Here is a 15,250-nt window from a genome sequence, read left to right as displayed (position 1 = left end):
AAGAAGTGCTAATCACTCAAAGTGGATGAAGCTCATGGTAGAAGGAGACCCAGAAAGACATGGGATGAAATACTGAAGGACGACCTCAGGAAACTGAACCTTATGAAGGGACTGACAAAGGACCAAGATATCAGGCACTTAGCTGTTATTTCTATTTTACTGACTATTTCAGTTTGTTTCTGCATTATATATATGTTAGACTCTCCCATCGTTCGATGACATATTTCTTACTGAACAATCACACAGATGATTTGTTTATAGTGATCAAATGTTTGTGTAGACATAATCTCACGCCCTCCATCAAATCGACATTACCTGTAGTACAGGTGCAATGGGTGCCACATGTCAGATGGTGAAATGATCATAGAGCAACGTGAAATGAAGTGCTTTGCTCAAGAACACAATACAATGCCCGGTCTGGGAATCAAACCCATGATCTCACAATCGTGAGTCCAGCACCTTAACCACTGAGCCATGTACATTATATATGTAGTAATTACATTATATCATGCACTTTATTGTGTTTTGTTATGTGTGTAATCTCCTGGTCTGTGGAAAAATTGTCTTACACGAAATCAGTCCATTATGCAAAAAAGGTAGATGATTGCGTTAGGGTATCAACGAACACAGTATTAATCAAGAGCCATTTTGGCACTAGGCCAGTAATTTCGAGGGAGGGGCTAAGTCAATTAAATCAACCCCAGTGCTTAACTGGCACTTACTTCATCAAATCTGAAGGAATAAAAGTCAAAGTCGACCCTGGCAGATTTGAACCCAGATTGTAAAGCCCGATAAAATGCTGCTAAGCATTGTGCCTAACAATTCCACTAGCTCACCATTGTCTTAGTTAAAGCCGATATTGGTAGGCCTTGATTTCAAAGTGAAGCACAAAGGCAGGAATTAAATATATATGGCAGGCATGAGGTAACCTTTTTTTAGATGCCGGTCACATGAGACATGGCTTATGAATAGGTGGGGGTACTACTAAAAAATTGAAGGCAATTTGTTTATTGGAATGCCATTTAGAAAGTCCTGCATGACTGGTTTATAACATTGAAACTTTGGCCCAATGCAGTGCTTAACTCCAGTTCTTTTACTGAAGGAATCTCTATATAATTGCTCAAACTGCAAAAAATAACAGTCAAATCTCACTCAATACTACATTTCCTTTGAGACATTTATGTGCCGGTGCCACATAAAAAGTACTTGTGTCAGTGTCATGTAAACAGCACCAGGGCCAATGCCAAATAAAAAGCACCCAGTACACTCTGTAAAGTGGTTGGTGTCATTGAAGGGCATCTAGCCATAGAAACCATGCCAAAACAGACAATTGGAGTCTGGTGTAGCTCTCTGGCTTGCCAGCTGCAGTCAAACTGTCCAGCCCATGCCTGCACAGAGAATGGACAATAAAAGATGATGATGATGATGATGATTTTTTTTCTATGAGACATTTTTTTCGTGAAAGAAAGGCAGTGCATATAATCCCTTTGATTAGATTCCTAACCTCACCTCTCATCATGAATGTTGATTAATAACCAAAAGAGTGTGATTGTGAATACACAGGGGATTCTCTAAAGGTGGCCGGTGGTGGGGGAAGAACAGAAGGAAGTCATCTTCAAATTGGCTCAAATGCTAAAAATTGACTTAGAGGATATAATCATTACATCCATTATGTTTGACAAAAAGGACATGAGGTGGAATGGTCACTGCTGGAATGCTTTACTGATTTAGTGAACTCCAGTTCTTTTATAGAAGGACCCTCTATAACATTGCTCAACCTATTTCTTTACTACCCACAAGGGGCTAAACACAGAGAGGACAAACAAATGGATTAAGTCGATTATATCGACCCCAGTGCGTAACTGGTACTTATTTAATCGACCCCGAAAGGATGAAAGGCAAAGTCGACCTCGGCGGAATTTGAACTCAGAACATAGCGGCAGACGAAATAACGGTAAGCATTTTGCCCGGTGTGCTAATGTTTCTGCCAGCTCGCCACCTTGCTCAACCTGCAAAAAACAACAGTCAAGTCTCACTGAATACTACATGCCCTTTGAGACATTTATGTGCCAGTGGCACATAAAAAGTGCTCAGTACACTCTGTAAAGGGGTTAGTGTCAGTGAGGGGCATCCAGCCATAGAAACCATGCCAAAACTGACAACTGGAGTCTGGTGAAGCTGTTTGGTATGCCATCTGCTGTCAAACTATTCAGCCCATGGGGACTTGACTTTAAAAGATGATGATGATGATGATGATGTTTTTTGTAAATGACCTTTTTTAGTGGAAGAAAGTCAGTGCATATAACTCCTTTTCAGGGCCCCCATGATGGGGATGGTGGGGGTGGCAGGAGGAAGAGAGGAAGGACAAAAGGAAGTTAGGAGTGGCTGTGTGGCAAGTAGCTTGCTTACCAACCACATGGTTCTGGGTTCAGTCCCACTGCATGGCATCTTGGGTAAGTGTCTTCTATTATAGCCTCGGGCCAACCAAAGCCTTGTGAGTGGATTTGGTAGATGGAAACTGAAAGAAGCCTGTCGTATATGTGTATATATATGTATGTACGTGTGTGTATATGCTTGTGTGTCTGTGTTTGTCCCCCCAACATCGCTTGACAACTGATGCTGGTGTGTTTACGTCCTTGTAACTTAGTGGTTCGGCAAAAGAGACCGATATAATAAGTACTAGGCTTACAAAGAGTAAGTCCTGGGGTCGATTTGCTTGACTTAAGGCAGTGCTGCAGCATAGCCACAGTCACATGACTGAAACAAGTAAAAGAGTAAAAGTGTAAAGTTGGTCAAATATTTACAAAATGACTCAGATGATATAATCATTGCATACATTATGCTTGACCATAAGGACATGAGGTGGGATGGTCACTGCTGCAATGCTTCAGATCGTAAAAGTGTGCCCAATTAGAACTGATGACTGACCTGGTGGTTACATAACAACAACCAATGACAAGTGTGGTGGTGATGGTGGTGGGGAATTTAGATTTAATAAGGACAAGAGAAACATCACAGAGAAGTACTCAGAGTCTCATGTAAGGAAAAATAAACGACCCTAATGAACTTGGCGATAAACAGAAAGTAGAATTCACAAGATAGAAGCAAAACTAATAATAATAAGGTTGTGATATCAGAAATGCAGTTTTGACATTTATGTATTAAAATATATTGTACCGATCATAAAACCAAACAGCTAATTTTCTCACAAATCCAATTAATAGATGAACACTTTCTCTATACTGTGTTAATAGAGAATCAATCTATATGTTAAACAGCAAAGGCAAGTAATGAAATGCTTGATATCAAAGAGTAATGATAAACCCTTTGAATATTTATAATTATCTGTGTATGCTCTTAATTCAGTTCCTGACGGGGGTTGGTAGAAATTGCTTTTCATCCTTTTAGAGGTCGATAAAATAAATGCATTTTTATCCATCTGAGGTCGATAAAAATGAATGCATTTCATACTTGTCTGAAGTCGATGATAAAATAATAACCGAATATGTATTAGCTTCGATGTACGTGACCGTGCCTTTTTACTTCGAATTTGTGTCTCTGTGCACACTATAAATCACCACCACTGGCATCATAATCTCATAATCCTCCTCCTCTTCCCTCCCCTTCTCCCCCTCCTCATCATCATCGTTATTATTGTTGCTGTTGTTGTTGTTATTATTTTCATTCAGTAGTCACAAACTTTTATTGTATACTTTCATTGTACTGTTGAACACAGTCCTGTTCAATACCCAAGGGAGTGCAGTGTTTTTAGTATTGCTTCTGTATTTTCTATTCTACTGAGAATATTCTATGCAGTATGTGTGCAGCGCTTTGCAATACTACAGCACTTTGTAGTGGTGCAGTACCTAGTAGTGCTATTTTCTGAATGTTGTGTATGGAGTGTGTCATGTAATGTGTGCTGTATGAGGGCGTGCTGAAAAGTTCCTGGCTTTGGGTAAAAGAAAATGCAAGAGGATCAATTAATTATGATTTTATTCAGCATATTACCCTCTCAAATTCACACATTTTTGACAGCAATTCTTCAGTTTTTCTAAACCTTGCAAAAGAACTCGGAAGATTGGGCCTTCAATGAAGCCTTTCATGATACCCTTAAAGCCAAGAACTTTTCACCATCCCCTCATATATGTGTATGTATGTATGTTTAGGAGTGACTGTGTGGTAAGTAGCTTGCTTACCAACCACATATACATATATAAATTCCTGGACTGGACTGGGTGTTGTGTTCTTGAGCAAGACTCTGTACTTCACAATGCTCCAGTTCATTCAGTTGTAGAAATGAGTTGCGGTGCCACTGGTGCCAAACTGTATCAGCCTTTATCCTTTCACTTGGATGATATTAGAGGCACGGAGAGAGGAGACTGGTATGCATGAGTAATTGCTGGTCTTCCATACACAACCTTGTTGAGACTTGTGCCTCAGAGGTTAACATCCTAGATGCAATCCCATGGTCATTCATGACTGAAGGAGGTCTTGTGCTTGAGAAGAAGACCCATCAAGTCATGCAAAATTGCAGTCATGGCAGATACTGGTGTCACGCACATAGCACCATTGCTGATGGCACGTAAAAGCACCCATTATACTCTCAGACTGGTTGGCATTAGGAAGGCCATCCAGCTGTAGAAAACTATGCCAAATCAGCTTGGAGTCTGGTGCAACCTTCCAGCATGCCAACCCCAGTCAAACCGTCCAACCCATACCAGCATTGACAATGGACATTGAATGATGATGTTTTATATATATATATATATATATATATATATATATATATATGTCTTTCAAAATGTGACCTCGTGTGTACCGTTGGCGATTTTTTTCCTCTCTCTTCCCTTCTCTGGATCTTTCCTTCTCCTATGTTTCTGACAAGAGCTCCGCTCGAAACATTAAACCCTCCTTCTTTCCTTCTTTCCTGACCGTCCAATAGTACTATATTTGTTCCACATCCTCGCATTGTTGTGTTTTTTTGTGCTTTCTTGTTTGGATTAACTTTATATATATATATATATAATATATATATATATATATATACACACACACATATATATAAAAGTAAATATTTAAGCATTGGGTATGTTCCTAGTAGTAATTCACTGCTTATAGCTACCTGATGTCATCCATGGTGTTAATACAATTATTGCTTGGTCTACATTGGAAATTCCTCGCACTCGAATTTGCCCCTTACTATTCCTGCTTAACGGCTTAAACCTAGTGTCACTAACAATATGATGCTGTATTAAAATCGAAACAGAGTTTATTTAATAAGAGACCCCTCATAACATCGCCTGGGGAGGTGCGTCTGCACCGAGGGATGCTCCACAACCAGTTGCACAGTATCACAACCATGAGAGATTAATGCAGCAGGCATTGAAACAATCGTTGTGAGCAATAAAGTTTCTCACATGTTCCATTTTCTGTTTCTATCATCTGTTATATATATACACACACACACACACACACATATACATACATATATATATCTACATTCATAGATATATTTATATGCACACAAAAACACACATACACATACATATAAACATACATACATAGACGCACATAGAGATATAAGCATGCGCAAATGAAGACACATACAATAGAAATACAAAATGGCTGACGGTTAGTAAGGAGAGACACACAAATAAGTGAGAAGAAAACAAAGGACCACTGATGCGGTCACAGGAGTGTGACGAAAGAACTCTGGCCGAAATAAGATTAAGATTAATGTAAAAAATAAATATCACTGAAGCAAAATAACACCAAATATATAGTGCGTGTGTTTTTATTGGCTAAACTGGCAATATGACCATTCCGAAATATAACAATATCTGTTTCAACACACGACTTCACATAAAAAATCTTGCACAACAAATATTTAAACGTATATATATATATATATATATATATATATATATATATATATATAAAGTAACAAACTGAGGAAAAGATATGCTTCAAAGGAGCGTGTCAAACATCCAATTCACTAGTACGTCAGTTGGATACCATATAAATATTGGTATAATTCAATTTTTGCTATATAAATAGCATATCTCTATATTTAATTTATCTTTATATATATATATATATATATACATATATACATATATATATATGTATATGTATGTGTGTGTATACTTAAACTAAGCACTCACAAATACTCAAGCACACATACATACATGCACACCCACCCACACAAACACACACACACACTTATATGTATGTTCCTAGACAGTGTTCCACGTCTACAAAACATCTTCTCCACACAAAGTAAGCCTGGTTTATATGTCAATAGTATCATTCCTGGTATTCTGACGCTGCAGATTTTGATATAAGAAACTTAATTGAAACAGTGTGGCTGCTGGCAATATATATGTCTCATGTGGGAGTCGATCAGTTTCAACAGGTAGCGTATGAAAGCAGGGATGGGCGAGGCAGTAAAGCTATTGTATTGTACCAGTTATTTGTTATATGATCTAAGAACTGCATGGATGCATTGCAAGACAGAAATATTTCCTTCACATTATCTCATATGCCTTACTTTATAATAGTGCACAGGTCTTATTTCACGATTTGAGTAATAAACAACATATGTTCTTGCATTAGCCCCAGGTCAGCCGTGATAGAGCAGACAGGCATTTGTTCACTGATATTTCATTCCAGCTCACAGTGGCCCTGTTTTTACTTCTTTATTGCTTCTGCTCTTTCCTTTATTCTTTCTCTTCTTTATTATTTTGTTCTGTATTTCTTTCTTACTTTTTTTCATTCTTTTTCTCTTTTGCTCTCTCTTTTTTCTTTGATTCTTTCTTTCCTTCTTTCCCTCTCTCTTTTTCTTTCTTCCCTTCTTTTCTTCTTGCTTTCATTCTTTCATTCTTCCTATCTTTCATTCTATCTATTTTTCTTTCTTTTTTCATTCTTTCATTCCTTTCTTTCTTTCTAGCTTTCTTTTTTCATTCTTTCATTCCTTTCTTTCTTTCTTGCTTTCTTTCATTTCTCTTCCATTCTTACTTTTCTTCTTGCTTTCATTCTATTTTGTCTTTCTTCCTTTTTTTTCTTTCATTCTTTCTTTCATCCATTCTTTCCCTCCTTCCTTCTTTCTTTACTTCCTTTCTAGTCATAGTTGCAAGAGAACAGTTTATATGCTGGGAATTGTAAATAAATTCCACCTGCTTTTAAATACCTCTCTATATAACACATTCACAGAAGCATCATGCTGATCAATTTGACTTGTCATCAACAGAAGAGCCAGACTAATACAAGCTTGTGAAACATTGATCTAGAACTATATTTTCCAATGTGTCATTTTTCCTTTTAATACAATACAGTGTCAGTTGATGAAGCTTTGTCTGTTATTTCTAACATGCTGAGAAGCCACACAGTGGGTAACTTGTTGGTTGTTGAGAGATTAGTGCTAGGAAGATCCAGAAAATCTCCCTCGGTATTATTTTTGCATATATATATATATATATATATATATATATATATATATATGTCTGTGTGTGTGTGTGTTTATATACAGGGATGGCCATAAGTTGCTTTACCCAGTTTTAATAATAATAAGCACAAATGGATAATGTGACTTATTGCAATCCCTGTATATGTGTGTGTGTGTGTGTGTGTGTGTGTGTATGTGTACATGTACGTATTGCACTTCTAGCAACATCATCTACTGCATCTCCTGCTCTCTCTGTCCTTCTCTATACATCGGTCAAATGGGACGCCGCTTGTCTGACCAGTTCGTGGACCTCCAAGACATCCGTCTCAGCAATGACATCTCAGTCTAACACCATTTCTGCTCTACCGGTTACTCTTTACAACACCTGCCTGTGTTTGGATTGTCCTTGCACAGGGGCCATCTGAACTCCTGTCTTCGCCATGAGCAGGGATTAATCTTCACTCTTCGCTCCTTTGTGCCACATGGGCTCAACTCTCCTCCCCTCTTCATCTAACCCTTCTCTTCTCTCCCCTCTTCCTCTCACACCTACTTCCTCCCACCCGCCTCTGTTCTCTTGCTCTGGTACCAAGTAGTTTCGGTATGGAAAAGAACCATATTCGATAAAAACTTATACAGGAAGTGCATGCTCACGGTGGGGTTTGTGAAAAGGGCTTCGTCTTCTTGGTAATGAGGTAATGAAACTCCAAATGAGGCTCTGTTTCCAAAAGGTTAATATGATATAATTAAAGAATCCTTTAACCACCAAAATTGAACAATCACCAAAATTGATTTTCACACACACACACTATTAAAATGATGTTAGCATAAATCATTTCATAGTTGCTCCACTTGGTAGAAAGAGAAGTCAAATCCTCCTCAAGTTATATCCTACCACATTGAAAAGAAGCTGACACATGAGACAACATAGTCCTAGATAATATGCAAAGATGACACACAAATTTGTGAAACTGTCCAATGATTATATTTTATATAATCTTTTATAGACAAAAAACTTTTTGTCTATACACACACATGTACACATACATACACACATATTTATGTGTGTGTATGTATATATGTGCATGTGTTTTATGTGTTTGTATGTGTACATGTGTCTTTGTGCATATACCTGTGTGTGTGTGTGTGTCTTAGTGTTTGTCGCCCACCACCACTTGACAGCCAGTGTTGATTTGTTTACATTTCCCTAACTTAGTAGCTCAGCATTAGAAAGCAACAGAATAAGTACTAAAATAATATAAATATCAGGGCCAATTCATGCATCTAAAATTCGTCAAGTTGGTGCCCCAGCAGGGCCACATTCCAATAACTAAAATAAGTTAAAAGTAAAAGATAAAAGATAACCCTAAAAAAGGTGGTATGGTCATGACTAGAATGTCTTCGATCTTAGGTCAACTTGATTAGAGATGGCCAAGAAGTAAATAGCAATGACAGACAACGTATATTGGAAAACTATAATAACTTTAAAAAATCTTTAGAAATCAAGAAAAAGTTTGGTGCAAGAGTTAAATTGATTGTAGCAAATCAAGACTATCTTCTTTATCCAAAAAGAAGTTTTAAATGTTTAAAATGGCTAATAAACATCAAAGCATGAGTCCCAGGCAATGTCCAAGTCATTATCTTAGAGAGGGTTTTTATTTCCACAAACATTTGTTGGATTTCTGTTAGGAAACCTATTAAGGAGACAAACGAACAGTCATTTCAAAATCTTCGGTCATTCCACTTCAAAAGAAAATGATCTTCATCTGCCACAGAACTACAAAGGAATTACACTCTCTCCTCCAGCCTCAAAAAATCTACAAGTGTTATGCTTCTTAATAGAATTTCCACTTATATTGATCCTCTTCTATAATGGTGGAGGTGTGTGGCTTAATGGTTAGGGTGTTGTATTCATGATTGCAAGATTGTGGTTTCAATTCCTGGACTGGGCAATGTGCTGTGTTCTTGAGCAAAACACTTCATTTCACATTGCTCCAGTTCACTCAGCTGGCAAAAATGAGTAATCCTGCAACGGACTGGCATCCCGTCCAGATGGGGAATATATACGCCATGAAACCAGGAAACCAGCCCTGGTTTATATATCAGATAACTTAGTGGCCCAAAACTTCGAAGTGTGTATGTATGTTTATTTGTGTGTGTATGTGCGTGTGTATCATCATCATCATCATCATCATTTAACATCCACTTTCCATTTATATATATATATATATCAGATGGCTTAGCTGGCCAAAACTTCAAAGTCACTGTCCATACTATTCTTGCTAAAGAATAATGTATTTCTATATATAAGAACACTGGTGCTGGTGACATGGAAAGGATACCCAGTCCACTCTATAAAGTGGTTGGCATTAGGAAGGGCATCAAGCTGCAGAAACTATGCCAAAACAGACAACCGGAGCATGGTATGAATCCTAGCTTTACCAGCTCCTGTCAAACCGTCCAACCCATGCCAGCATGGAAAACAGACATTAAATGATGATGATGATGATATATACTTATTTAGTTATTTTATTATTTTTTTCATTTGTACTGGTTTCAGTCATTGGACTGGAGCCATCCTGGGGTACCATCTTGAAGGGATTTTAATCAAAAGATTGACCCAGTATTCATCTTATAAACCCAGTACTTATTCTATCAGTCTCTTTTGCCAAACCACTAAGTTGCAGGAACAAATACATATATATTTTTCTTGACAATGACTCTCAAGTTTTGCCAGTTTGAATAAGCCATACTCTATGTGGGACTTCGAAGTCCCTATCAGTTAACTTATTACGGATATTAGAGACTCAATACTTGTAATGAATCCTTGATTCAGTTAATGCTATGCATATAAAAATACCTTTAACACTACATACACATACATATGCATGCATACACATATACATGTATGCAAGGATACAAAGACAAACAATTACACATACACACACACACTGAGTGAGACTGAAAGTCATGTACTAGTAATGATGAGAGATCAATATTGTGTGTCAATTGACATCTATTGATGATTATCTACACACACACACACATGTATATATATATATATATATATGCATACATTAACATACACACACACATATACACACACAGATATACATATATACATGAGTCTATATATAGTTGTATACGTATGTATGTACATATGTAAATGTGTATATACACATAGATATACCTAAATATATGCATGTATACATACATTTATATAAATAGATATACATGTATGTACATATGTATATGTGTGTATATGCATATATATATATATATATATATATATATGCATATATATATATATATATATATATATATATATATATATATATATATATATATGTATGTATATACATACATGTGTATTAAAGATCTAGCAGATGCATTAGTGTTGATTGACAATCAGATAGTATCAGACAGAATGTATGTTAGGAACAGAGGAGTGTAGGCTGTGGAGATGGTAATGGTGATGTTGGCAATGGTGATGGATGCGTGTACGTTGCTGGAAGATGAGCTGGTGGTGGCAATGGCAGTGGTGGTGGTGGTGGCAGCATCTGTATTAGTAGTAGTAGTATTGGGAGATAGTATTGATGGTGGAGGCTGGAACTTGTGATGTAGTGAGCTTGTTGTTATTGTCTTTGATTAGCATAGGTCATCCCTGATCAAGAGTCAACCTACAAAGGAAACCAAGTAAAACCCTGATAATCCTGTCATCATTTTATGATGGCAAAGTGTATCTGGGACTACATCATCCAAGATAGCCTAGATACTATATGTCCCAGTTTTTAAAACAGCAAAGTATGATTTTTTTTATAGAGAGAAACTTAGCTGCTATTTCTAGCAAATTGAGAAACAATGTACAAATTCATTTGTGTATGATTATGACGTTGGATGTGTGGGAGGTGGTAAGGTAGGACATGGTGTGTGAGTGTATATGTGTATGTGTGTCTGTAATGCATGTGTATGTGTGTGTGAGTGATGCTCAGGTATATGTATGTGCATATATATATATTTGCGTGATGCATGTATATGTCAGTATATGTGAATGATGCTTTTGTATATGTATATATGTATGTGTATATATTTGTATGTGATGCATGTATGTATGTATGTGTGTTTGTGATGTATGTGTATTTGTGTATATATTGTATGTGCGTGTGTGTGTGTAGTAAATTAGTTATGTGAGTAACTAGGCAGGTAGTTCAATAGGTATGTATAAGATGTGTAGGTAAGTACAGAGGTAAAGTATGGAGGTAAGTACATAGGAAGGTGTTTAATGAGGTAGGCAGGTAGATGGATAGGTAGGCAGGTAGGTAGAGACAGGGGTAAAAAAGCAAGTAGGAAGGCAGGAAGGTATTAAAATGGTTACGTAGGTAGGTAGGTTGGTAGGTAGGAAAGCAAGTATGTATGTATGTATGTATGTATGTATGTATGTATGTAGGAAAGTCAGTAGCAACTTTGGTAGGTAATGTAGTAGGTGTATATGAGGCAGGTATGCAGGTATTTCAATATGCAGGTGAAGTCAGCAAAATAGGCAGGTTAGTAGGTAGATAGATATATAGGTAAGTTATATAGGTAAGTAGGAAAATAGGTGGTTACATATGCTGACAAATAGTTAGCTATGTAGTTATTAAGGTAGGTATGTATAAAATTAATAGGTTCATCAGTAAGAAGGTAGGTGGTTAATTTGATAGGTAGGTGTGTACGAAGGCAGGTAGGTGGTAGGTAGGCAGAAAAGTAGGTAGGTAGTTAGGTAGGTAGGTTGGCAGGTAAGTAGACAAGTAGCTAGGTAATTAGTTAACAAAGTATGTATGTCATGGGTAGGTAATTATGGCAAAAAAGGTAATTATGTAGAAAGTCAGGTAGGTAAGTAGGTAGGTAGGTAGGTATAAATGTAGGAAGGTAGACATGTCAATACATAGGTAAGTTGGTAGATATGCATATAGGTAGGTGGGCATGAACATAGGTAGGTAAGTGGGTATGATGTAGGTAGATAGATAGGGAGGTAAACAAGTAACTAGGTAAGAGGTTATCAAGCTATGTATGTATAAGGTGGGCAATTAGGTATGTAGGAAAAAAACAAAAGCTAGGTAGATAGTTAGCAAACTCATTAGGCAGATAGGTAGGTGAGTGGGTGGGAAGGTATGAATTAGGTAGGTGCATAGGTAGGTAGGTGGATATGAATGTAGGTAGGTAGATAGGTTGGTTGGTAGGCAGATAGGTTGGTTGGTAGGCAGATAGGTTGGTTGGTAGGCAGCCAGATAGTTATAACATGGGTACGTAACAGAGATGTAAGCAAGTTGATATTACTGAACCCCCATGCCAACACTAATCAAGCAAACACATGGCCAAAGGCATTCCAGCTGCGACCATCCCATTTGATTTTAACCTATGTGTGGACAAATCAGGCCCTCATTATTTAATACATCCTTTTCTTTATTGTAAGTTAAGAAACTTTGGCTGCTGTTTCTAGCATGTCATTAGACCAGCTTGGGGCTCCCTTGTTTCTGATGGTGGGTGGTTAGCTGGTTATGATAACAAGCGGAAGAAGGACTCAATCTATATCACATCTCTCTCTCTCCGCATGATTGATTGTTATGCTTCAGTGGTTATATAAAGTTGTCTCTAGCAAAATAGTTTTAAAACGAAATAAAAAAAAAAATTATTTTTAATGTATGTAAAAAAAAAAAAAGAAATTGTAAAAAAAATTTACTCTGATTTTTCAAAAATTTGATTTTCGAAGAGATCAATATGCTACCACTCTGTGTAAATGTGTGTGTATGTGTGCGCGTGTTCATATTTATGTGTACATGTGTGTGTATGTATATATATATATATAAATATATATACGCACACACACACACACACATATATATATACACACACATACAAGCATGTGTATATGTGTGTGTGAATGTGCATGTGTTTGCATGTATGTCAATATGTGTGAATGCTTCAATGTGTTTGTATGTGTGTGTTTGCATGTGTGTGTGTGTGTATGAGTTTACATTTATTTATGCATATGTATGTGTATACGGACATGTATGTTTGTCTAAATATGCATGTCGGCTTATCAGCTCGTGTGTATTTGTGTGTGTGTGTGTGTGTGTGTGCGTGCTCAAAAGGAATAACTAACTGTAGGTTTACGCAACAAATATTTCCTTCACTATCACCATCAGCACCACCACCACCACCACCACCACCACCACCATCACCACTGCTGCCACCACCACCACCATCACCCGTAACACCACCATCACCCGTAACACCACCATCACCCGTAACACCACCATCACCCGTAACACCACCGCCACCATCATTACCACCACTATTACCATCACCACTATTGCCATTGCTGCTGCTGCTGCCGCTGCCACCATTATCAGCACCACCAGACTCAACGAAGGAGCTAACATTATCTGTTTTAACAGTGAGGCACCAAGTGTTGTGGATGAAAGAATTGGTAGATCCCTAAACAATTTTGTAGAGGGAAACTGAGAGAAGACTGTATATGCACAATTGTGGCTGTGTGGTAAGAAGCTTGCTTCCCAGTCACATGTTTCCGGGTTCAGTTCCACTGCATGGCACCTTGAGCAAGAAAGCCTTGTGAGTGAATTTTGTAGACAAGAACTAAAAGAAGCCCCTGTTGTGTACACACACGAACACATGTATGTATCTATGTGCGAGTATCGTTGTGTTTGTCTCCCACCACTGCTTGATGACAGGCGCTGATGTATTTACATCCCTGTAACTTAGCAGTCAGACAAAAGATACCAATAGAATAATTATTAGGCTTAAAATATAAGTCCTGCAGTCAATTTGTTTGACTAAAACCCTTCAAGGCGGTGCCCCAGCATGGCCGCAGCCAAATGACTGGAGCAATCAGTGCCATTCATTTTCAATATTCTGTGAAAAATATGCCTGGACATGAGGGGATATTGCTTCACTTGGAAATAGGTAAAGGCTGGCATCAGAAGAGCATCCAGCCGTAGAAACTTTGTCAAAGCAGACAGTAGGTGCAGGAGTGGCTGAGTGGTAAGTAGCTTGTCTACCAACCACATGGTTCCGGGTTCAGTCCCACTGCGTGGCACCTTGGGTAAGTGTCTTCTACTATAGCCTCGGGCCGACCAAAGCCTTGTGAGTGGATTTGGTAGACGGAAACTGAAAGAAGCCCGTCGTATATATGTATATATATATATATATGCGTGTGTGTGTTTGTGTGTCTGTTTGTTCCCTAGCATTGCTTGACAACCGATGCTGGTGTGTTTATGTCCCCGTCACTTAGCGGTTCGGCAAAAGAGACCGATAGAATAAGTACTGGGCTTACAAAAGAATAAGTCCCGGGGTCGAGTTGCTCGATTAAAGGCGGTGCTCCAGCATGGCCGCAGTCAAATGACTGAAACAAGTAAAAGAGTAAAGAGAGTAGAATCTGGTGCAGTCTCCTGGTTTGCCAGCTTCTGTCAAACTGTTCAACCCACGCCAACATGGAAAGGGAACCATTAGATGCTGATGATAATGATGTTGTTGATGATGATGATGATAAAGAAGAAACAGAATATCAAATATAACTTACCTGTTGTTCAAGTATTTGCTATAATTAAATATATGTATATCCAAGCACTCCTCACTTTCAATTGGTCGAGCCACTGGCCATTCGAATATCTACAATAATAAGATGAAGGAATATATGAACGGAATGGAAAATAATGTCAAAGCAGGGGCTACGATTTAGAGATATATACACACACATACGCATGCATATATGTATGTATATGTACACGTGTGTGTGTGTGTGTGTATTAA

The 15,250-nt window shown here is 37.8% G+C and overlaps 1 protein-coding gene across 1 annotated transcript in view; it reads right to left on the bottom strand.

The window, feature by feature from the left end:
- The window catches only part of LOC115223409 (otoferlin-like), a 602,516-nt gene that overhangs the window by 299,728 nt on the left and 287,538 nt on the right, over positions 1–15,250 (bottom strand). The window contains exon 3 of the mRNA XM_036512652.1: positions 15,021–15,109. Within this exon, the coding sequence (XP_036368545.1) occupies positions 15,021–15,109 (89 nt within the window). The remainder of the gene's footprint in view (positions 1–15,020; positions 15,110–15,250) is intronic.

This window comes from Octopus sinensis, linkage group LG23 (assembly GCF_006345805.1).
Source record: "Octopus sinensis linkage group LG23, ASM634580v1, whole genome shotgun sequence".
In the NCBI taxonomy this organism is placed as follows: Eukaryota; Metazoa; Mollusca; class Cephalopoda; order Octopoda; family Octopodidae; genus Octopus; species Octopus sinensis.
The sequence above is the reverse complement of the archived record's forward strand: the minus strand, read 5'-3'. Positions and strand labels throughout refer to the sequence as shown.